The sequence below is a fragment of the Ptychodera flava genome, chromosome 18 (assembly GCF_041260155.1).
Source record: "Ptychodera flava strain L36383 chromosome 18, AS_Pfla_20210202, whole genome shotgun sequence".
Lineage (NCBI taxonomy): Eukaryota > Metazoa > Hemichordata > Enteropneusta > Ptychoderidae > Ptychodera > Ptychodera flava.
The window spans coordinates 38,936,384-38,963,172 of NC_091945.1; the positions used below are offsets into that span (position 1 = coordinate 38,936,384).

The 26,789-nt window shown below is 36.9% G+C and overlaps 1 protein-coding gene across 3 annotated transcripts in view; it reads left to right on the forward strand.

Moving 5' to 3' along the window:
* The window catches only part of LOC139117744 (intermembrane lipid transfer protein VPS13A-like), a 445,282-nt gene that overhangs the window by 77,982 nt on the left and 340,511 nt on the right, over positions 1-26,789 (forward strand). For 2 of the 3 annotated variants that reach the window (XM_070680993.1, XM_070680995.1), the window contains exons 19-25: positions 5,449-5,472; positions 6,912-7,002; positions 8,877-8,994; positions 13,200-13,353; positions 16,127-16,360; positions 18,644-18,800; positions 23,116-23,207. In XM_070680993.1, the coding sequence (XP_070537094.1) occupies positions 5,449-5,472; positions 6,912-7,002; positions 8,877-8,994; positions 13,200-13,353; positions 16,127-16,360; positions 18,644-18,800; positions 23,116-23,207 (870 nt within the window). The remainder of the gene's footprint in view (positions 1-5,448; positions 5,473-6,911; positions 7,003-8,876; positions 8,995-13,199; positions 13,354-16,126; positions 16,361-18,643; positions 18,801-23,115; positions 23,208-26,789) is intronic. The other variant, XM_070680994.1, reaches the window with a different exon arrangement.

Here is a 26,789-nt window from a genome sequence, read left to right on the forward strand (position 1 = left end):
TGAAATCTAATTTAGTATTTTGGGGGTAATTTGTGCCATTTTTAGTCCCCACGGACACCGTCCGGGGGGACTTATAGGTTTGGTCATGTCCGTGCGTGTGTGCGTGCGTGCGTGCGTGCGTGCGTGCGTGCGTGCGTGCGTGCGTCCGTCCGTTCACGCAGATATCTCAGAGATGCAAGAAGCGATTTCATTCAAACTTGGTACAAGGATTACTTCATATGTCATACAGATGCACGTCGATTTGTTTTGTGATACAATCCAATATGGCCGCCAGGCGGCCATTTTATTACGATTTTTTCATGTACAGAGCCATAACTCAGACATGTTTCAACCGATTTTATTCAAAGTTGGTACATGGACATTGACCAATGTCATAGATATGCACGTCGATTTGTTTTGTGATACAATCCAATATGGCCGCCAGGCGGCCATTTTATTACAATTTTTTCATGTACAGAGCCATAACTCAGACATGTTTCAACCGATTTTACTCAAAGTTGGTACAAGAACATTGACCAATGTCATAGATGTGCACGTCAATTTGTTTTGTGATACGATCCAATATGGCTGCCAGGCGGCCATTTTATTACGATTTTTTCATGTACAGAGCCATAACTCAGACATGTTTCAACCGATTTTATTCAATGTTGGTACAAGGACATTGACCAATTTCATAGATATGCACGTCGATTTGTTTTGTGATACCATCCAATATGGCGGCCTTTTATTACGATTTTTTCATATACAGAGCCATGACTCAGACATGTTTTAACCGATTTTATTCAAAGTTGTTACAAGGACATTGACCAATGTCATAGATATGCACGTCAATTTGTTTTGTCATACGATCCAATATGGCTGCTGTGTGGCCATTTTATTACGATTTTTTCATATACAGAGGCATAACTCAGGCATATCTCAACCGATTTTATTCAAAGTTGTTACAAGGACATTGACCTATGTCATACATATGTACGTCGATTTGTTATGTGATACGATCCAATATGGCCGCTAGGCAGCCATTTTATTACGATGTTTTCATGTACAGAGCCATAACTCAGACATGTTTCAACTGATTTTATTCAAAGTACGATTGAGATTGACTATGTCATAGATATGCATGTCAGTTTGTTATGTGATATGATCCATTATGGCTGACTTGCGGCCATTTTTTTTCAATTTTTTCATGTCCGGAACCATAACTCAGACATGTATCAAGCAAATTTATTCAAAGTTGGTACAAGGACATTGACTTATTTATACATATGTATGTCGATTGGTTTCACGAGATGGTCCAATATGGCCACATGGTAGCAATTTTGTTATGGTTGTTTCATGTCGAGAGCCATAACTCTGGCAAGTCTCAACTGATCTTATTCAAAGTTGGTACATGTACATTGACTTACGTCATACATATACATGTTGATTTTTTAAACAGTAAGATCAAATATCGCTGCATGGCGGTGATTTTGTTACAATTTTCAAATGTACAGAGCCATAACTCAGACATATTTCCACCAGTATCTTTCAAAGTTGGTACAAGGACATTGACCTATTTCATACATATGCTCGCTCAATTTGTTTCACGTCATGTAGCAGTAACATGTCAATTATTGAAGTTTCGTAGTAGGCTGATATGTCAAGCAAGAATACGTGACTGCATCAAATTCATGAAACTTTATACAGATGTTAACTGATGTTAAGCTCACATTGCTTTAATATTGAAACAGACATTTATCAGTGTCATTTTATTAATTTGTAATTGCATAAGTAATGAACTTTCCTAATTAGGGTGATATAGCCACAAATTAATACAACGTCAAATGTGATGAAACTTGATACAGATGTTGATCTCGTAGTGTTGTAAATACTGCATCAAACTTTATGAAATATGGTACCAGTGATAATCTGTTAAGTGTTAGAATTGTATGCAAAAATGTTTTGCAACATCCTGTTGATTAATTCTAGTTGACTCATTTTATGAACTTTAGGATGGTGGCCTACATTGGTTTTATGTTTTCATCACCATGGAACTCATTCTTGGCCGTTGAGCGCCATCTGTATCAAAGTATTTTTATCACAGACCTAATTAATGAAAGAGGACTCTCTCTGAGGACATATGTAATCAAAGTACCCATTAACAAGTGGGGACTGTGTCATCAACGATGACTTGTTGGTCAAAAATGGTTTCTCAAAATTGCTTGCCCTATAGCTTGGATATGTTATACTTTATTTGATATATTGAAAAGATGGATAAAATGATGTATTTTTGCATCTGTTTTTGCCATTTTGGTCAGGCCATCCTGAAATGAGCTAACAAAGATTTCAACCTCTATCAACCATGTGTCAAAAATATTTATTCTTTACATAATAATAATAATAATATTTTTATTGCTTGCTTGTAAATATAGGATTTACATCACATTTGTGGCAATAAAAGTGTGATACAAAAATAAGTTAAAATTTTCTTCAATAAAGATAAAGTATTACAGTATAATAATATAATAATATAACTAGGTATTTCTTTGTTTATATAAAGTAAAAATATAATCAGCAAGTTGTTCATTAAAAGATAACTCTTGTTTTGTTAGTAGAGAAATAAGCTGATTTTCAGTATCGTCGTTTGGCAAATTGATTTTACTGAAAAAGTACTTTCTTTGGACTTTGTATTTCTGACAGACTAATAAAAGTGTGTTTCATCTTCAATACTGTTGGTGTTACACTGATTGCAGTATCTTTCAGTAATTGGGGTTTTTGGAACAGTGTGTCTCCCTTTTTCAATTGCTAGATCATGATTGCTAATGCGAAGTTTGGTGAGCAATTTTCTTTTCTCACCTTGCAACTGTGTTAAGTAGGGTTCTAATCTAAAATTACGTTTTATTTTGGCATACATTCTTAGTTTACTATTTTCATCAGTGATCAACTTTTTCCAAAAGACCTGTTTGTTAAATGTGTTTTCATTAAACCAGTTATAACTTTGTGGTGTTTAAGTGATGGAGCTTTATCAAGGAGAAAGTCCATTCCATTGTCTTTAATTAAAGCACTTAAACAGTTAAACCAGGATCTATTGTTAGTGTTGTTTACCATTTGCTCCAGAAAAGCTTCTTTAGCAAGATTACAATGTGGCAGTTGTACGATATGAAGCCAGTGTTTAACAATATTAAGTTTGATCTCAAGTAGAAGTGGGAATTGTCCTAGTTCACCCTCACAGCGGCATTACAAGCTTGTCTATTACACTGTAAAATGTTCTTACAAAATTTGAGGTGAGTTTTTTCAATTGCTGATTTATCCCACTTCTTGTAATCCATGAAATCTTGTCCCCAAATCTCTGAGCCATACAGTAAAACAGGTTTAATGAAAACATTGAATAGATGTAGGGAAAATTTTATCTTTTTGTTGTGCAATAAAATCCTTTTTTAAACTATACAAAGATTTTGCTGCTTTATCAGCCAAATTTGTAATTGTGTCACTAAAACTACCGTTTGATTTAATTGTCAGTCCTAAGTATGTATAGCTCTTAACAGATTTGATGCATGTACTACCATAGTTAAATAAGTGTTTATCTACCAAAGGAGATTTACTAAAATTAATTGCTTGGGTTTTCTGTAAATTAACATCAAGTTTCCAATTGGAGCAAAATGTGTGTAGTGTATTTAACTCCCTTTGTAGACCTTCTTTTGAAGTAGAGATTAAGACTAGGTCATCAGCGTAAAATAATGAGTTAACTGGGGTATTATTCAACACTGGTGGTTGAGTATTTACTTTGTCTAGATTTGTTTTCAAGTCATTGACATATAAATTGAACAGACTAGGACTTAAAACACAGCCCTGTTTTACTCCTTTTTCAACTTTCAGGCTGGGCGAGATAAAATTATTTGTTTTGATGTGTATTTTTGTGTTGGTGTACATGTGTTTATAAGTCTGTATAATTTGCCATTAATGTTATTTTTGAGAAGTTTATGAAAAAGACCAACTCTCCATACCGAGTCGAAAGCCTTTGCAAAGTCAACAAACAAACATAAATGTTCTGCTTATTGTTAATATATTTATGTATTATTGTCTTCAGGTAAATATGTGATCTATTGTGCGATGGTTTTTGCGAAATCCTGCTTGATTATTATGTATAATATGATTGTCATCTAAAAAACTATTTAGCCTTTCATTTAGAATGTAAGAAAAAACTTTTCCTACACAACTTCCGACAGAAATGCCCTATAATTTTTCGGGTCATATTTATCTCCTTTTTAAATAAGTGTGTCATAATGCTTGTATTCCAGATGTCTGGAAAGTTGGATGTATCTAGAACTGCATTAAATAATTTAGCTAAGGGTTTACAGAGAAAGGGGGAACCATGTTTTAACAACTCTATACAAAACCCATCATCCCTGCTGCTTTTTTACTTTTTAATTTCTAATTGCTGATAACACTTCATTAGTTGTTATTGACTTATCCAGCTGCTGATTAGCCTGATTCTTAGTTTCTTCAGATGTTAAACTATCAATAATTTGCTGTTGGAAATCATTATACCTGTCATTTTCAATTGAGCAAGAATTTTTGTAAAATTCCATCCATGTTGCTGCTGAGACACAATCTCCAGTATTATTATCTTTATCATTTTTTTTAAGTACTTGATCAATTTCCACATATCATGTGAATTGTTGGCATGTAGACTGTTTAGTTTGTCTAAGTTGTTTTGCCAGAATTGCAATTTCTTATTTTAACAAGTTTTTTAAACTTCTTTTTCTTTGTGTAATAGATAATTTTTAACTGACTGTCATATGGAGCTTTGTTTAATAGTTTGCTGTTGCTATTAGGTCCCTTTTTACATAAGACAGCAGAGCTCTATTGGCTGTTGAGTCACTTGTTATGTACCATGCTTACAATCTAAAAGAGTGAGTGTTGCAGATCACAGTAACTCTAAATAAAGTGTATTTATATCCACAGGTAAATTTTAATACTTTCTGTAAACATGCTATTGTTCTATGGTAACCTCTGAGCGTTTCAAACTTAAACTCAAATGGTTGCTTAATTCCCATTACACATCCAGGGGACTGTGTTAAAGGCATGTGTTGGCACCAGATTGTCTCATCAGAAAATTTACCGACCAGCTTACAATTTCAATGGAAAACAAAAGGCTATCACACCTCCATAATCCTCTTACAGACTAGAACGAAGGCGATCCCAGGGATCACGAACAGTGCCTTTAACACAGCATTATGGTTTGGATTTGAACAGCTTCAGGTTTGAGACCTTTAGCTATAATCAGTGAGTCATCAGACCAGAATTTAGCTGATCAACTCCAAACGTCTATACTTACAGGATGTCTTTAGGTGTTCAGATGATTCAAGATATAGAGAATTGTGGGTTTTTCAATAACAACTTTACATTAACAACTAACTCATTATTTTGTTTTCTCACGTGATTGCTCAATTCCTGTACTTGGCACAGCTCTTGCTGAAAAAAGCACAAGAAGTATGGCTCTATATAACATCCTTATTTATTTCACCATGATATGTTGTATATGACGCATGTGTAATATTTATTGTGCATGTCACTTTCTGCTTTATTCCACACTTCATATTATTCATGTATATGCTAAGCTCAGTTTTAAACTGATTACACAACAAACATCATTTTTCTGTTTTTTGGTTTAAAATGTAAATCTGCTGTCACAGGAACTCCAAAACATTCTGATACCATCATGTGCCTGTATTGATAGGGTTCTTAAACCAAACAAGGTTGTGTGTAGCTTACACAACTATGGGTAAACAACTTTTTGTGTTATTTTTGCTTCCATACCATGCTTCTAATATATTTCTTATGGCACATGGTGTCCACCTATGTCTTACTTTGATTCTTTACTTACTAATACGTACGGGGCAAGACTTATAACTTAAGAATGAAGAGCATAGTTGTCTATCCTGCTGTACTTTCTTGGAATGATTTGATCTCATGGTGTATTTACAGATACAAAATGAGGATGTAATTACCTAACTATTTTCACATCGTTTTTTAGCTCACATTTTGTATATGTACATATATATACCAAAGAGAGCTTATATGGTAGGTCAGTGGTGTCTGTATGTCTGTACGTATGTATGTATGTATGTATGTATGTATGTATGTATGTTTAGTATGTGTGGATGTATGTTCATCCACATTAAAACTCTAAAACTGCAGCACTTGCCATCTTAGCATTTGGTGTACAGGTGCACCAATGGGTGGAGATGTGAATTTGTTCTACTGAACATGTCAGTTTCATAAATATACAAATGAGGTAAAAAAGGGAAAAATTCAGCAAATCACTAAAACTCTGTAATCACATGTCAGATTTGGTTGAAACTTGGTATGCAGGGTCCTTATGATGATGACTTTAGTTAGATTTCTTCAAATTGTGGTGAAATTTTGATAGTTGATGTATTTTTGGGCAATTTTTGCCAGTTTTGGTCAAAAAATGTTCTCTGAAAGCGCTCATTCAATTGCCTTAAAAACTTGGTATACATGATTGTAGGGTTGTCCACTGGCAGATTTGTTCAAATTTTGGCGAAAATTTTCATATGTGTATTTTTAGGATAATTTTTCCCATTTTTGATCAAAAAATGATTTTCTCTGAATTAACTATTCTGATTGCTTTCAATTTTGGTATGCGTGTACCTAAGGGTAACTTTAGTTGAGTATCTTCAAAGTGTGGTACAATGTTCTTTTATTTTGGGACAATTTTTAATATTTTGGTCAAAAATCATTTTCTCTGAAATCACTCATCTAATTGCTTTGAAGCTTGGTTAAGTATATTCACTCTGGCCTGCCACAACAAATCAAATGTGAGCCAACTGTCATTGACGTTATGTTTTGTTCATCTATCTTTTCAAATAATGATCAACTAATATTTCATTTTGTATTCATATTCACAGCAAAACTTGCCCATAGAAGAGTTGCTTTTGAAAGCTTATGATAAGTTCAATATACAGCTGGATAGCATGCAAGTTCTCCTTGCCAGACCTGGTATGTCTTTCTTATTATCACATCACTTTTGGTCCACGCGACGGGCGTAGCCCACCTAAGTGGGCCTATGTCATAGGTTGGTGTGTGTTAGTCTGTATGTGTGTCTGTAATATGTCTGTCAGTCTGTATGTGTGTGCACGTGTATGTTATGGATTTTGTGTCAACAATGTCTCTCAAACTTCTTTATCTAATTAATAATAATAAATAATGTCACATAATTAGGTATACACAGAATCTCTTGGATAAAACTAGATCTGATTAGATTTTGAGGATGTTGGTTGCATAGTTATACGAAAATTAATTTTTGAATTAATATTTTAATATATTTTGTAGCTCCCATATACGCATATGTATATATGCAAATGGGAGGTATTCTTATAAGGTGGCAAAATGGCATCTGTGCATGTGTATTTGTGTATCTACTGGGTGTGTATGTATGGATGTATGTCCGTTAAAGATCAAAAACTGCAACACCCACAATCTTTAGATGTCGTACTGAGGGGCAGTCTAGGTTGGAGATGTGAATTTGTTCAAATCAAGATGTTTGTGTGAAAAATACGCAAATGAGATGCAAAAAAGTGAAAATTGGTGAAGATGCTGCAACTCAGGAACCATTGGGCAGAATATGTTGATATTTTGTGTGTAGGTAGGTAGCATCAATCCTTTGTACAAATGCCAATTTTACAGGGATATCTTTCATTTTGTATTTTTAAGATTTTTGGGGGTAATTTTATACCTACTGGAACTAAGAGTATATAATGTGGTGATTAGTAAGCATTTGATATGGTAAACTGTAATCGGTGTCGAAATGCGGTAAAAAAATCATTAGAAAAGTAATTGCAATCATACTAATCCATAATCCAATGACATTAGGTCAGAATTCGTAAGACAATAGTTGTAAACATAGACACAAAACAGCACAGAACAGACAGTAAATAGACGGTACACAAACAAAGTCACATTCATGAAAGAAAGATATATGGACCTCTGGCCAGAAGACCAAGAAGTTATGTCAGGTGTTTCGAAAATAGTAAGTTCATCCTGCCCCACATGTGGCAACCGCCATATATCAATCTGTAAGTCAGATACTGTAGGTAGTGGTCACTAACTAAGGCCCAATGTCACCGATGCCATCAGCGATCATTTGTCGAAGAGATATTGTATTTATCTACCAGCTTGCGATACCTGCCAAAAAAACATAGCTTATAGGTGATTTTATCAGGTTTGGTTTCCAACAAATATATTCCAAAATGTTTTCAATATTTAAGAGTATCAAGGTTATAAATAGTTGACACACTTCCTGCCATCTAGTCATTGTATATCTCCTGCAAAGATGGTCAATACAAAGGGTTGGACCATTTGATATCCTGGGGGGGGGTCCTGGCAGATTTTGAAAAAAATTCTAAAGAAATGTAAATAAAATATCAGCCAGAGAAGGTTTGACAAAAAGAAAAGATGGGAGAGTGGGAAAAAAAGAATGTACAACGGATTGGATGAAAAAGATAATGTACCTCATCAATGTTCCAGACACCCCCTTTATCAAATGGTCCACCCCTTATTTGTCAATCCATGTACAAAGCGGGAATTGTGTCATAATAATGACTTTTTAATATATGTATAGAGTGCTTAAAAAAACTCTTAGAGTGAGCAGTTGGTATGTTACAATGTCTCTTAATGTGTAGTGTTGGTGCTATGTTGTAACCCATTGAACTTTAAAAAATACTGCCATATCAGCTACAAAAACACTATTTGACAAACAGCAGACTGTACCAGTTGTAGTTTGTGCCAATTAAAATGGCAAACATTGTCAGTAATGGTGTGGTGTGTGCAGGTTTGACACAACTCCAACTATGTTATTTTTGTTGACATTCCAGGTGAAGACTGGATGTCTGCTAGGTCAGAGCCCAAATCATCTTTACATATACTGGAGCCTACTGCAATCAATGTGCAACTTCAGAAATGTATGGTACCAAATGATGTTAGAATGCCAGCGTAAGTAATGAAGAGATTGTACAGCCTTCCTAATAATGAAATTTCGAACTGTTCAATATCTGGAGCAAAACTGAATAATCTATAAAAATAAAATAAAGGAAATATTCACAGACAGATTCCACAGTCTTTGTCCCTTTCAGACAGGCACCTTTATGCTTATGCTACACTCATATAGGACTTACTGCTGCACTGGGATGGTATAGGACTGACACTGAACCACATGTATGTCAAAAGAATGCTGGTAGCGCCAATCCGCTGCTGCACTCCACTGGCCTTGTACACGGCAAACGATGAGGTATATACGACCCCAAATGAATAAGGAATGCGACTGATTCTGAGACTCTCAGTTCATAGAAGAGTCAAAGTGCAATCGAGTTTGCGATTTAACTTGAGACTCCCATTTCGCTTTGTGATGTATATTTGAGAGTAAATTTGAGACTGGGTCTGAGACTCTCATTTAATTTGCAAACAGCAAATTCAATCGTTCTTGTGACTGACATGCGACTGACTTCCTGATGTAAGGTATGTAAGGGTACCGGAAATCGACGAGTGCGGGGTCAAAGTTAGGAGAGCGAATGTGAGGGCTTGAAGTGTATGTACTCACTTTGAAAGTGGGACTGATAGTGAGGATGTGAAGTGAACTCGGTCTGTTGTAACATAGTGCGTGTCAGCATTTATTTCATCACCTTGGTCGAATGAAAACTTACAATCAAAGTCACTGCTAAAACAGTGATACGATCTCCACGGAAGTACATTGCTGTGTACGTATCATGAGTGAACGGCTTAGAGAATTTTTATCATTGAAGTCCCCGATGGAAATTATTGAAACACACTTATTTCCGAACACCAAGAAGTTGATATATTCGTCTATAAAATAAAAATATGAATGAAACATTCATCTTTACATAATGGAGAATAGAATAGTGTATCTGACTGAGAAGAACTTTATTAACCAGGTTTGAAAAATCTGCGAGAGTCCGATCGGGCTAGGACAATCCACAGACTTATTCAAAGTGCTGGTCAAAGTGAAAGGGGATGCCATGAACACTCAATCCCGACGGGTATTGATATACTGGTAGTTATGTCAAAAACAGGAGTCATGACCATGGTTAGGTAATTCAGAGTCAATTAACCTTGAAACGGACCAAACGAAAGCACACAATTACATACAATCTAGGTCACAGTTATGTGTGGTTCGATACATAGCGGCCACAGCGTGGTATGCTATTTTTCTATGTGATCTAGGTCTAGTGTCCTGTGACACTGTAGCGGGTTTCCGAGTGCCTGTTGCGGTTCGAAAAGCAACCTGCCGACAGCTGATGATGAAATGCGCTCATGCTTTTGATCATAGACCCTGGAGTGATGTTTTGATGGATTTCAAGCTTCCTTACCCTATAAACAACTTGAAACTAAAATGAAAGACGAAAAAAGATCTGTGAATGGACGAGAGATTTCCTGTAGAAACTTCAGATATTTACTGAGGCGGATCATCTATTTTTTTTACATCCATGGGCGGACCATGGATTCCGAAATGAAATTTACCTCAGTGGACGGATCGATCGGAGCACTGAGAATATGGCATTTCCCGTTTGATTTCCAAAACATCATCGTGGAGTTTCTAACAGAAAGGAAAAAACATTTTGAAATGACAACTGATATCATGTCATTTAAATACAGGCTTTTAATGGTTCATTCATTATAGCTGTCGACTGTCAGACAGAGGATGATACAGCTGCAGCAGTTCAACAGACGCGAAATTGCAAATTCGTCATCATATGAATTCAAACTAATGGAAATCAAGAGCCAAACCACGGTCCCTCCACAGGACCATGGCCAAACAAGCAAGTGATGTCGATGGTTCGATAAACAGTATAGCGTGAACGACGGCTGATACCGCGAAGTATGCATCTGACGTCGGCCCATTCTCTCTCTATTTTCGCTAGTTTCATGTCTTAGTCCCCATTTATCGGTTCTATTCGCCATATTTTATCAATATTCTGAGTTACATAAATACACCAGCTAAATCCATTGTAAAGTAAGAACTGACTTACGTTTCTTGAACTTCAGTATCATGCAATGGCGTAATTCAAATAGTAAGTACTACATGCATTGTAACACACTCGAAAAACTGAGTAGTATGTCACGTTCATACATATAGAGTATTTGTTTATTTTTATCATATACCTACATTCACGTGCCTGTGTAAAGCTATGGGAGAAAAAACGCCCTCAGATCCGTGCATTTTTTTTACGTATCACGCCCCGGCCCGGTGCCCAAATATGGGCAATCGCGTGCATTTCTGAACTACACGCGTTGCTATCCGCAAACCTTCCAATCGTACACAAAGCAATCGCGAGATTATGAACACGTCTGCTCACTCAGATTGTAGTTGTGCGGGGCGACAGTGGAACCGCGCCGGTGACATCGGCTTTTATTTCTAAATTCTAGTGTAATCCTGTGTATACTAGGTGCGTGCCTGTTCAGTATAAATTACAAGAAACTGACATCACGCTTTTGTCCTTCTTACACCTTGATTTCAGCCTTGATCTCTCTTGGTCACGTAAAAGTACGGATGTTGCTTTGCGCGTTCTAGAATTCTGCAGGTAAACAAATGACGTCATTATGTATGTCAATCCGCGACGGGAAGTGGCCATCGTATTTATGAAAAACTGACACAAATGGCGATAAATTTTTGATAACGCACGCATTTTCATCTCCTGAACAATGCTGAATATTATGTAAAATACATATCCATCATTCCATAAGGTATATGATAAAACCTTTACGGCCCTGATATGACTTTTGCAGCCCTTGGTCGTACGGCGTACAGGCCCTCGCACGCTCAGGCCCTTCTGCCGTACGACCTCGGGCCGCAAAAGCCGTATCAGGGCCGTAAAGATTATTACTTTGCATAATTTACCGTACTATAAGAAATGAAGGGGAAAGAAAGCTGAGGTAATGCATAGACATATGTACGTCGATGTCGACATGCCATACGCCAAGATCGTTCTTGTCAAGGGTCTATGATTAACTGCAAGAGCTAGAAGGTGTCTCGATTCCTACTTCACAGTGCCAGTGGCACATATCATTTAAAAGGTCATTGAGAGTCTCACGTATAGTCTCAGACCAAGTCGCATTTACTGTTTACTGTAATGAATGAGAATCTCAGATATTATCGCAAATGAGGTCGCATTGAGTATCTTCTCCAATTTGAGAGTCCCAGATTCAGTCTCACTTCCTTTTTATAAGGAGTCGTAGATACCTGAAACAATATTGTGATATTTTGCAATACATAAAAACATGGAGCGAGACATTGTAATATTAAATCATGTAGTGCAAATTTTCATACTGTAATCAAATACAGCCAAACCTACCGGTACTCCAAACCCCCTACGAACAGAAATTGCGTTAATTGTGCACGTGTTTTAATTATCCACAGCTCCGTAATCACTAATTTGCTTTTTTCATAATTAAGCCATTTCTCAGATTTACTCAAGCCAACATGATGATTCTATGCACATACTCTGATCTTCCTATAATAGTGACTGCGTTGATTGTGTGGTTGGATTCGATTTTCTCTGCCACTGCACTGTCTCCCTAATACATAACGATTGCCCATGGTGTCCACTCAAGTCTCATTTTGATTTATCAAATATTTGCATTGACATTTTAAAAATCAGTCATGTATAAAAACAATAAACCTCTATTCTGAATAAACTTGGCATGGCATCTACACTCTTCTGGGTATCGTTGATGAAAAAGTAGAGAGATGATGGGCAAAAATAAAACATCAATATCTGATTTTTTCAATGATATGAATCTTCAGTTGAAAAACAACAAAATCAATGTTGTTTGGACGATCACAGGAAAATGACTGTAAACAAGAATACAAAAGACACGCATAAGCACAAGGCCTCACTTTGCAGCTTGTAACTATTTTGGACAACAGTCATAATTGTCATGGCACCATTAGTGGCAGAATAATCCTTGTACGATTTGTGTTGCATCATGGGATAAACGGCATACTGTAAAACATGGTATAGATGCAAAAAAACAGCAGCCCTAATTGTATTGACACATGGTCCGATGAGCTGTTACTTGTTACAAATGTGTGGCCTTTACTCCTTTCTTCCCTCCATGTGTGAATCCAGGATGTTGAAGATGTTAGGTAAATAACCAGATATGAATAAATGTGTTTTTTATAGGATTAAAATATTAGGAGAACTTCCTCAGCTACGTGTTGATATATCTGACAAAAAAGTTAATCTGTTGGTAAAACTTGGAACAAGCATACCATTACCGGACACTAGTGGTAATAAAGCCAAGACTGACATCTCTATACAGCCAGTAATTCCCAGTGTAAGTATTGAAAAAGTTAAATAACAAAATCTGAGTGACCTGGGAGATGATGTGGATATAGGGGTCATACCAGTAGGCAGGGAGAAGTGTCTAAGAGAAGAGAAATAGTAATATCTGAGTGACCTGGGATGTGGATATAGGGGTCATACTAATAGGCAGAGAGAACTGTGCAGGAGAAAAAATTGTTGAATAAATTATAATATGCATATGCACACTGAATTAATGTCCTTAGGGCAGATGATTACTTGCCCAGCCTCAGGAGGGCATGGGGTCTCCTGCCATGAGCTATTTTTCCCATTAAGTCCCTGCTGACAAAATTCACGGCGACGCATGGTTTTAGTAATGTCTGTTCCTTTGTCCTTCAATGAGCCTTTTTAGAGATGTCTTGACTTGTACATGGAGATAAATCTGTGTCAAACATGTCAATGAATGAATGAAATTCAACTTGTCCTTCTATTTTTAGTCCCCACGGACACCGTCCGGGGGGACTTATAGGTTTGGTCATGTCCGTGCGTGCGTGCGTGCGTCTGTCCGTCCGTTCACACAGATATCTCAGACATGCCCTGTTCAATTTCTTTCAAACTTTGCACAAGGATAGTACCCTACCCAATACAGATGCACGTTGATTTGTTTCACAATGTGATCAAATTTGGCCGTGTTAGAGGACTTTTTAGTTTTCACCTCCATAGACTCCCATGTATAAGGCAGTCCATAGACTCCCATGTATAAGGCAGTCCATAGACTCCCATGTATAAGGCAGTCCATAGACTCCCATGTATAAGGCCAAGTAAAATAAAAATTTAGTTTCTCATCGTATTCATATTGCAAAAAGGATGCAGTGACAGAGTTTTTAGTCCCGACGGATGAAGTCCAGGGGGCTTATAGATTTGGTCATGTCCCTCCGTTCACGTAGATAAATCAGATATTTTGACAAAATATCACGTGACCTCGGTGACCTTATATATACATATTTGTCCATAACTCAGTAACCACAAGTGCTACACCCTTCATATATGGTATGATGGGACAGCTTATGAAACCACATATTGTACCTCATTAATTATGTGCATATTTAATTTTGAGCGAGCCAATAATGCTAGAGGTCTGATTTTTGGCATACAGGGATAACTTAGTGATACAATTTTTTTGACAAAATGTCACGTGACTTTGGTGACCTTTGACCTCAAATATACATATTTGTCTATAACTGAGTAACCACAAGTGGTACACCCTTCATATATGGTATGATGGGACACCTTATGACGCCACATATTCTACCTCATTAATTATGTGCATATCTAATTTTGAGCGAGCCAATAGAGCTAGAGGTCTGATTTTTCGTATATAGGGATAACTTAGCAATTAATTTTTTTGACAAAATGTCACGTGACTTTGGTGACCTTTGACGTCAAATATACATATTTGTCCATAACTCACTAACCACAAGTGCTACACCCTTCATATATGGTATGATCGGACACCTTATGACGCCACATTGTACCTCATTAATTATGCACATATCTAATTTTGAGCGAGCCAATAGAGCTAGAGGTCTGATTTTTGATATATAGGGATAACTTAAGCAATACATTTTTTTTTGACAAAATGTCACGTGACCTCGGTGACCTTTGACCTCAAATATACATATTTGTCCATAACTCAGTAACCACAAGTGCTACACCCTTCATTTATGGTGTGATGGGACACCTTATGACGCCACATTTTGTACCTCATTGATTATGTGCATATCTAATTTTGAGCGAGCCAATACAGCTAGAGGTCTGATTTTTGGTATATAGGGATAACTTAGCAATACAATTTTTTTAATAAAATGTCGCGTGACTTTGGTGACCTTTGGCCTCAAATATACATATTTGTCCATTACTCAGCAACCTCAAATGGTACACCCTTCATAAATGGTAAGATTGGACACCTTATGACGCCACATATTGTACCTCATTAATCATGTGCATATCTAATTCTGAGCAAGCCAATAGAGCAGGATTTCTGATTTTTGGTACATAGGGATAACTATCGGATAGAAATTTTTTGACCAAATGTCATGTGACCTCGATGACCTCTTACCTAAAATATATGTTTATGTCAAGAAATAAGTAATCACAAGTGCTATGTCCTTTATATTTAGTAGGATGGGAGACCTTATGACAACACACGCTTTACTTCATTAATTATGCACATATCTAATTCTGGGCAAACAAATAGAGCTAGAGGTCTGATTTTCGGCATACAGGGACTAATTAGCAATGCAATTTTTTTTTTCAAAATGTGACATGACCTCGATGACCTTCGACCTTGATTATACATATATATGCATAACTCAGTAACCACAAGTTCTATACCCTCTAATTTTGATAGGATATTAGACCTTAAGATGTCACATCTTGTACCTCATTTATTATGCGTATATGTATTTCTTGGCTGGCCAATACAGCTAGAGGTCTGATCTTTTTTCCCGATTTAGAACCATAACTTAGACATGCCTCATGTGTTTCAAATTGGGAACAACGACATAGACCTATGTGCCCATAGATCTCAACATATACACTCCAGTGATACTTCTTAATGACCACATTTCCCTGCCCCATCAAGACTAATACTCCTATTACAAGTGGGGACTATGTCATTGTCAATGACTTGTTCCACTGTGTATTAAGGTGATTCTTATCAAAATGTCTGTGGACATACAAACAGTGGAGAGCTCATTTTTCAATGTTGTCTGTTTGCATGATTTTTTTTCACTTGACTATACTAGTCTCCAGAAGAAATAACCGCAGGTTACCTCATTGTGGCCCCAACGTTAAACATTCCTGGGCAGGAGGACATTGTCTTGGAGTCTGATAGTGACACTGAAAGTACAAGTACTGTCAGTGATGAATTCTACACTCCATCACAAAGTACAGAAGAGCTGGTGAAAAAGTTTGGAAAAGTTTCTGAAGAACCAGCTGACCAACTGACCAATCTTGAACTTCAGTTTGAAGTAAAAGAGGTATGTAATGAAATTGATGGTGAAGCTCATGAAACAGAGGTTGATATTGATTAAAAGTTAAGTTAAAATATTGTTCCAATGCTGGCATGATAAACATGAAACATGAACAAGAGTGCACCTTATGTTTAAGTAGGTTTATGCATGGTACTTAGAGGTTATTACCCAATATCACCTGTTCCTGTGTCGTATCAGCATGAGTGTCATTTATGCTGCGTCAGACACGAGACGAAGTCGAGTGTCTGACGCAGCACAAATGACACTCATGCTGATACGACACAAGGAAAAGGCGATATTGGGTAATAACCGATTTATCATATACCCATGCCCATAATTTTTCTAATAGAATGAAAAACTTAAATTTTGAGGCTTTACTTTATTACGCCTTGCGCATAAATATCAGAATGTTTATGTGAACAGGCTTCATTCATAAAGTATAAGCTTAGATGAAGCTGTCAACATCACGCGCGACATCGCTGCAAGTCGTCCGTATCTCAATGAAACCCAAAAAAAAAGACACCAGGATACAAAAATCGTCATACAAAAGGAACTTTTTAAGGTGCAATATGCTAATACAATTGTAGCTGATCAAAAACTGTGCTCAGCTTTAAATCTATCCTGATTTCGATTGTCGTACGGCACGGAGCTCGCGTGGAGAGGGGACGCCATTTTGTTAGTTTACCCTGGGGGAGAGTGTGCACAGTGCTGATGCCGTGCGAACGGCAGAATGTTGGCTAGAACTTGACAAAAAAATACCATGAGAAAACATTTCAAGACTCAACATATTATTTCCGTATTTTGCAACCAGAAATACCCATGTTCCTCGAAGCCCTTCAAGTTTTTACGTCGGCGACATCGCTTCGCAGGTGGGGAGTGGCAGCCATTTTGTTGTTTATGTTGTTTACCAACAAACTGCTAAATTAAATATAGTTCGGGATAACTCTAAAACTGATGACGTTCATCGTGCATATCTCGACGTTTACCGTGAAATATCACGGCTAATATTTTACGGTGAATGTCACTAGGATGTAGCAATATGGGCATGGGTATATGATAATCTATTCAACTAAATTGTAAGTAAATCACTACAGCATCCAGTCCAGCCTAGTGCAACTCATAAATAAGATTACCGTAATAGGATGAGCAATTAAGGATAATATCAGGTCATGCTTCCACACAAAGAGAATAATCAACATTATTAAACACCTGCCGTAACCTTTCCGTATTTTGTATAGTACAGAAGCTTGGGATTTTAATATGGATGCACGTACCTAGGCTATAGTGAGGGCTGAAGTTCGTAGAGCAGTGCATCATGGTAACTGTAGTATGTCTGTATGATATGGGCATTGTAGATGGCAGAGTTGGTAGACTTGCCATAGATAGATATGGTCTAGGAGGCTGTCTTTGAGTGTAGTTGGTTTGGTGATAACTTGAACAAAGTTGAACTTTGACATAACATCTTTTAAAGGGTGAACTTGTTGTGCAAGGAGATTTTCAATTACAGTACAACGTAGCTGCAATGATTGTATGTTGCGAGAGGTCACTCGCTGAATTACACGTAAGTTGTTGAACTCCAACCTATGCTGCTACAAGGCCCTATGCCTATACATACAATCATTGCAGCTACGTTGTACTGCACCAATTTTTGTCACGCATTCTCTTCTCTTCTGCTGCTCTGGTCTCTGGAACTTCGCTTTTGCTTACAAATGCTTTCTAGTTATTACTTGTGTTATGTAGGTCATTTTCCTCCACAATCATGACCGCAGATTAATAGTCTAGAACATTCTCAAGGTCACTGTCCTTCACAACCTCACAACCATGAAGTCAATTAGTCATATTTACAACTTTCTAGAAATTCAATTAGCAGGGTTCGTATGCTCCTGCAAAGTCCAGAAAGTCCTGGAATTTAGAACCACTCCTGGCAACTCCTGGAAAATCAAAATTTACTCCTGGAAACTCCTCGAAAATTGCTAGTTATGATCGCACACAGTCTTGTAGTGCAGCGGAGCTATATCGGCCATTAGGTCACTTGTTTTGTTTGAAATAATGGCTTCCCCACACATTTTGAGCTCAGAGGATATTACTAAAATTGTAGCAATGTGACTGCTACTTTGAGCAACGATGATATTTCCCAACTCTCATTTCGATTCTAGTTTACCTTATAGTCTGAATTTGAAACTTGCTGAGCAGTAATAAAGGCTACCTCATACATCTGTGCCAGACCATTAATGTTATTACAGTTCACCATGGCTGAAGTGATTCCACCTTCTAACAACTGTTATTTAGGTTTTACTCAACATATCTCGCTGGAAGAATGGAAAAGAAACCCCCTTACTGAGTATGACGGTCAACCATGTTGGTACAGAGGTCAAACAGAGAACTTATGATCTTAATGTTAGTGCATTCATCGGTACTGTTATTGTTGAACACAAGCAATACAAAGGTAAGGAAATATTGTAAAGCCTTTTACATACAAGACTGTTTGCTGCTGCAAATTAGTATGCCAAATATATCTTGGGAAATGCCCATTTCTTGACACTTTTTTTGATAATTTTGAGGAACCTGAAAAATATTGCATTTGGAATCATAATCTGAATAGGGGAGTGTTCAGTTATTACGGCCGAAGGTGGGCTGGCAAAATCCAGGGGGTCACCTTAAATTTGAAAACTGCAAAGTGGGGGTGTTATGTATTTTTCAAACAGCACATGCAGTCACATAATTTTCATAAGTATCTGTCCCGTGCAAAAAGCAGTTTCAGGATTCAGAAATATTCTGGGGGATGAAAATGATTTGTCGCATGATTTCATTCTCTGAAGTCATTTAACTAAATCTGAACAAAAGTATAATTATCTGTCACATGAATATCAGGCTTTTCTTATTGTAAATCAAGCTCACTGAGGCCATGAACAATTCCTGTTACTTACATATTAGAGATATAGCAAGTTTTGTCAGGGAAATTATGTAACAGTTAACAGTTACTTCTTTAGATGAAAGAATAATTTGATCCCCACACCATTTGGGTCACCCTGTTTTTGACTTTGGTCATGGGGGGGGGGTCACCATGTTTTTGAAATGCGCAATGGGGGGGGGGGGGGGTCAATGTGTTTTTTAATTTCGACATGGCTCATACTTGCGAAAAATGCATTGTGCCAGCCACAAATATCATCATTCAATTGCATTTTTCGGCGCGTCCTTCAAGCGCGTAACTTTAATAATAATAAGACATATTTTTCAGAGCCACATCCTTGTGCAAAACTTTAATGTATCAGACATATTATATCTGAGATACCTGTATGTTTAAAAGTTTTCGGCGCACCCTTCGGGTGCATTTCTTTAAAATATCAAACAATATTTTTCAGCATGCCCTTCAGCTACATGACTTTCATATATCAGATATGTATATATAAGAGATATCTGGATGTTTAATATTTTTCAGCGCACCCTTCGGGTGCAGCAAATTAATATATCAGATACTACGGCTAGTTTTCAATCGGGTTCAAACCCACAACATACGGCATCAGTCGCCTAGCGGAGAGGCCACAGAGAGAACCGCTCGGCTAAATCCCCACTCTAAAAAGAGTGGTTCAATAGCCGGCTAAGTTGTTACTTTTTAGTCCCCACGGACACCGTCCGGGGGGACTTATAGGTTTGGTCATGTCCGTGCGTGCGTCCGTGCGTGCGTGTGTGCGTCCGTGCGTCCGTCCGTTCACGCAGATATCTCAGAGACGCCTGGAGCGATTTCGTTCAAATTTGGTACAAGGATAGTACCCTACCTCATACAGATGCACATAAATTTGTTTCACAATGCGATCAAATTTGGCCGTGTTAGAGGACTTTTTAGTTTTCACCTCCATAGACTCCCATGTATAAGGCAGTCCATAGACTTCCATGTATAAGGCAGTCCTTAGACTCCCATGTATAAGGCAGTCCATAGACTCCCATGTATAAGGCAGTCCATAGACTCCCATGTATAAGGAAGTCCATAGACTCCCATGTATAAGGCAGTCCATAGACTCCCATGTATAAGGCAGTCCATAGACTCCCATGTATAAGGCCAAGAAAAATAAAAATTTAGTTTCTCATCGTATTCATATTGCAAAAAGGATGCAGTTACACAGTTTTTAGTCCCCAAAGATAAAGTCAAGGGGGCTTTTAGATTGGGTCATGTCCGTCCATGAGTCCATCCATGAGTCCATCCGTTCACGCAGATATCTCAGACACTTTGACAAAATGTCACGTGACCTTGGTGACCTTTGACCTCGAATATACATATTTGTCCATAACTCAGTAACCACAAGTCCTAAACCTTTCATATATGGTATGATGGGACACCCTATGACACCACATATTGTACCTCATTAATTATGTGCATATCTAATTTTGAGTGAGCCAATAGAGCTAGAGGTCTGATTTTTTGTATATATGGATAACTTAGCACTACAATTTTTTTGACAAAATGTCACGTGACCTCGGTGACCTTTGACCTCAACTATACATATTTGTGCATAACTCAGTAACCACAAGTGCTACACCCTTCATATTTGGTATGATGGGACACCTCATGACGCCACATATTGTACCTCATTAATTATGTGCATATCTAATTTTGAGCAAGCAAATAGAGCTAGAGGTCTGATTTTCGGTATATAGGGATAACTTAGCACTACAATTTTTTTGACAAAATGTCACGTGACCTCGGTGACCTTTGACCTCAACTATACATATTTGTGCATAACTCAGTAACCACAAGTGCTACACCCTTCATATTTGGTATGATTGGACACCTCATGACGCCACATATTGTACCTCATTAATTATGTGCATATCTAATTTTGAGCAAGCCAATAGAGCTAGAGGTCTGATTTTTGGTATATAGGGATAACTTAGCACTACAATTTTTTTGACAAAATGTCATGTGACCTCGGTGACCTTTGACCTCAAATATACATATTTGTCCATAACTCAGTAACCACAAGTGCTACACCCTTCATATATGGTATGACGGGACACCTTATGACGCCACATATTGTACCTCATTAGTTATGTGCATATCTAATTTTGAGCAAGCAAATAGAGCTAGAGGTCTGATTTTTGGTATATAGGGATAACTTAGCACTACAATTTTTTTGACAAAATGTCACATGACGTCGATGACCTTTGACCTTAAATATACATATTTGTCCATAACTCAGGAACCACAAGTGGTACACCCTTCATATATGGTATGATGGGAGACCTTATGATGCTTCATACTGTACCTCATTAATTATGCATATATCTAATTCTGAGCAAACCCATAGAGCTGGATGACTGTCATACATATGCACATAGATTTGTTCTGTGATATGATCCAATGTGGCCATTTTATTACGTTTCTTTCATGTCCTGAACTACAGCTCAGACATGTATCAAGCAAATTTATTCAAAAGTATTTTTATCACAGACCTAATGAAGAGGACTCTATCCTCTCTGAGGACCTGTAATCAAAGTACCCATTAACAAGTGGGGACTGTGTCATCAACGTACTTTTTTCTACTGAGACCGATCCACACGTTGTAGAGTTCGTGAAGCACTCACTCACGCATGCTCACTTTCACACATCGCACATACAAACTTTATCGAAGCGAAGCAACGAATACATCGCTTTAACCAGGCGAACGATAACCTCGGGGACAATTCTGTCCACCAGCAGAGCTACCAACCCAGAGTAGAAAATACGGCTAGTTTTCAATCGGGTTCGAACCCACAACATACGGCATCAGTCGCCTAGCGGAGAGGCCACAGAGAGAACCGCTCGGCTAAATCCCCACTCCCAAAAAAGAGTGGTTCAATAGCCGGCTAAGTTGTTACATTTTTCTGACTGAGACCGCTCCACACGTGTAGAGTTCGTGAAGCACTCACTCACGCATGCTCACTTTCACACATCGCACATACAAACTTTATCGAAGCGAAGCAACAAATACATCGCTTTAACCGGGCGAACGATAACCTCGGGGACAATTCTGTCCACCAGAATTAATTTTGCCAAATTAATATAGCAGAGATATATGTCAGATATATCTTGATGTCTGTAAATTGAAAGTCTGTTTTGCAAAGTGTACTATCATTATGAAATCTGCAGTTCATATGAAAAGCATGACAAGATCCTGGTACTTTTCTGTTTCCTCTGTGAGAATTCTGTATTAGAAAGTAACATGGACTAATATTTCACAATCACATTTTTCTTACAACAGTTCTGGACATCTGCTTCTCTATAAAAAGTGTGAAGTACATTCACAGCTCATTCAAAATACTGTATTCAAACTTAAGAATTGACACTTTTAAGTTCCTATCTTACGACTGACATGACAACAATTTCATTAAAACACAGAATGACTGAATGTTATATATATATATATATATATATATATATATATATATATATATATATATATATATATATATATATATATATATATATATATATATATATATATATATATATATATATATACCTATATATACCTATATATACATATATATACACACACACACACACATACACACACTGAATTATTCAATTTATATTCCACCTTTTGTTTAACCTTTGTCGCACACAAGGGGGGGGGGGTTCACCCTGTTTTCGAAAGTTGGAATAGGGGGTTTTGCCATTTTTTGACTTATTCATGACACAAGCTGGTAAAGAGGTTGTTCCAATTGTCCAAGAGGATGAAAACATCATTATGATTGAATTTGGTGATAATGCATTCATTATACAGGTCCAGATGGCAGTGGACCATTGTACCTGATCAACACACAACCTTCTATGATATATCAGACTGAACACTTGCTGTCAATGTGTTACAAAAAGGTAAGCATGAATAGTATTTTGATATACCGTACTCGTCCGAATATAAGCCCCTGCTCGTGTATAAGCCCCCCTTACTGATTACAGAGGATTTTAGAAAATGCATTATATCCGTGTATAAGCCCCTACCCTAGTGTAACTCAAATACAGAAAGGTTAGGAGAGTATATTTGGTCATTTAACTTGGTAAAATTACTTTTAGATAATAAAGAAACTATTAAAAGATGTTAAAACCATAGTAAACTGGAGTTCCCTTGACAGCATCGTACGGAAAATGACACGTTTTTCCAGTATTATATTGATTCTTTGACCCTGCTCACCCCCGTCGCCTAAATAGAATAGTCTCACTCACGTCCGCCATTGTTTATTTTCATTCATGGCCACGATGTTTTCATGCTGGAAACATGCAGTTTCTTTTGTTTGAAGCAATTATCCTTTCATTTGTGAAGACTTTTCCTGGTGACTATGACAATTTTCACTGCTATGTTATTATTTTCACAAGATGTAGACAGTTTGATACCGGAATATTGAGTTGCCTTTCCGTGTAGGGAATGCATGCCTGTTCACGTTACTGTTAATCAGCAGCATACATGACGTCTTTATTTCAAGTTTGGGTTTTTTTTCGACGCTGAAATTTCACCAAAATGTCACTTCTGTATTCAGAGATTGTAAAATCAATTTCCTTGGATGTGTAAGTCGATTTTGAAAGCGATAGAATGATCGAGTGGTGTTGAAAAAAATCGTGCATAAAATTAGCATAAATTAAGTGTCCATGGCAGATAACATGGGGTTGCTCGAGTATAAGCCCCTCCCCTAGTTTTACCGCTGTTTAGTGTTGCCGAACCGGGGGTTTATACTCGGACAAGTACGGTAAGTGTTACATTCCTCAATGTAATTGCAATAAGGAGTACACTTGGTTAAATTATGGAGTCACCTATCACTCCATTGTGATCACGGCATCTTTTCCACTTGTGCTTCAAGTTGAAATGGAACGCAATAATTGACAAAGTTCAAGAAAATATATATTTCTACAAGTGTCATTTTATTAGTCCTTTGGGCCTTTGGCCCAAAGTACTAATGTGATGACGCGGCCTCTGTTGTTGCATACAGTGGGCCGTATGCTGTGGACGCAGGTATCTCAGAAACGCTTCAGTAACTTTTTCTGAAATTTGGTCTGGTGGTCACTTTGGCATGTATCTCAAACGATCTTTTTTCTTTTTTTGATTGAATCATTTTAAAGTCACTTTTTAGCTTTTTTGTGAAAACCACTATTTTCAATTTTTCCTCAAAACCACTGATTTGATTATTGTGATATTTGGCATGGGTGTTCGTATAGTTGAAATGCCGTCAGAAATGTTCAAAATTTGGTGATACATGCCTTGTATTATTTTAAACATATTTTTATCCATTTTTATTTTATATTTACTTGATTTTGACTCGCTTTCGTTAAAGCTACCGTCTGCGCATGCGCACAACTCTAGGACGAAATCTGAGTTGAGAATCGAATCGGACGCCATCTTGTTTCTCGGTGTGGGCACATTTTAGCTCCATAGCCATATGTATATATGGCAATGGAAGCTATTCTTATAGGCTAGGAAAATGTCTGTATGTATGTATGTCTGTATGTCTGTATGTCTGTATGTCTGTATGTCTGTCCGTCAACATCAAAAACTCCAAAACCGCTGCACATTTCATCTTGATATTTGGTGTGTACATGGATGATGGGCTGTAGATGAGATTTTGTTCAAATGAAGTTGTCATTGCCAAAAATATGCAAATAAGTGCCAAAAAAGGCGTTTTTGGTAAAAAATTTCCTTCTTCATAACCGCTGGTCAGACAGCTTTGATATTTGCTATACAGGTCCCTAGGGATAACCCAACTTGGATTTGTTCAATTGTGATGAAATATGCAAATCTGTATTTTTAAGGAATTTTTTTGTCATTTTTGGTCAAAAATTTATTTCATCAAAACCGCTTGTCTGACAGCTTTGATATTTGGTATACAGGTCCCTAGGGATAACCCAAATTGGATTTGTTCAAATTGTAATGAAATAAGCCAAATCTGTATTTTTAAGGAATTTTTTTGTCATTTTTGGTCAAAAATTTATTTCATCAAAACCGCTTGTCTGACAGCTTTGATATTTGGTATACAGGTCCCTAGGGATAGCCCAACTTGGATTTGTTCAAATTGTAATGAAATAAGCCAATCTGTATTGTTAAGGAATTTTTTTGTCATTTTGGTCAAAAATTTATTTCATCAAAACCGCTCGTCTGACAGCTTTGATATTTGGTATACAGGTCCCTAGGATAGCCCAACTTGGATTTGTTCAAATTGTAATGAAATAAGCCAATCTGTATTTTTAAGGATTTTTTTGTCATTTTGGTCAAAAATTTATTTCATCAAAACCGCTTGTCTGACAGCTTTGATATTTGGTATACAGGTCCCTAGGATAACCCAAATTGGATTTGTTCAAATTGTAATGAAATAAGCCAATCTGTATTTTTAAGGAATTTTTTTGTCATTTTTGGTCAAAAATTTATTTCATCAAAACCGCTCGTCTGACAGCTTTGATATTTGGTATACAGGTCCCTAGGGATAGCCCAACTTGGATTTGTTCAAATTGTAATGAATAAGCCAATCTGTATTTTTAAGGAATTTTTTTGTCATTTTTGGTCAAAAATTTATTTCATCTAAACCGCTTGTCTGACAGCTTTGATATTTGGTATACAGGTCCCTAGGGATAACCCAACTTGGATTTGTTCAAATTGTAATGAAATAAGCCAATCTGTATTTTTAAGGAATTTTTTTGTCATTTTGGTCAAAATTTATTTCATCAAAACCGCTCGTCTGACAGCTTTGATATTTGGTATACAGGTCCCTAGGGATAGCCCAACTTGGATTTGTTCAAATTGTAATGAAATAAGCCAATCTGTATTTTTAAGGAATTTTTTTGTCATTTTTGGTCAAAAATTTATTTCATCAAAACCGCTCGTCTGACAGCTTTGATATTTGGTATACAGGTCCCTAGGGATAGCCCAACTTGGATTTGTTCAAATTGTGATGAAATAAGCAAATCTGTATTTTTAAGGAATTTTTTTGTCATTTTTGGTCAAAAATTTATTTCATCAAAACCGCTCATCTGACAGCTTTGATATTTGGTATACAGGTTCCTACAGATAAACTAAATATGATATACAGAATATATGATGAAATCTGCAATTTTGTATTTTGGTGCAATTTTTGCCATTTTTGGTCAAAAAATGTGTTTCTCAAAAACTACTTGTCTGATGCCTTTGATATTTGGTATACAGGTTCCTGGGGGTTCTCTTAGTGTGATATAGTGAAATTTGATGAAATCTTCAATTTTTGTATTTTTGGGTCGTTTTTGCCGTTTTTGGTCAAAATATTTGTTTCTCAAAAGTTACTCATGTGATAGCTTTGATATTTGGTATACATTTTTATACATAATTATGATGAAATCATCAATTTTGTATTTTTGCAGCTAATTTTGCCATTTTAGGTCAGGCCATCCTGAAATGAGCTATCAAAGATTTCAACCTTCTTCATCAATACATATGTCACAAAA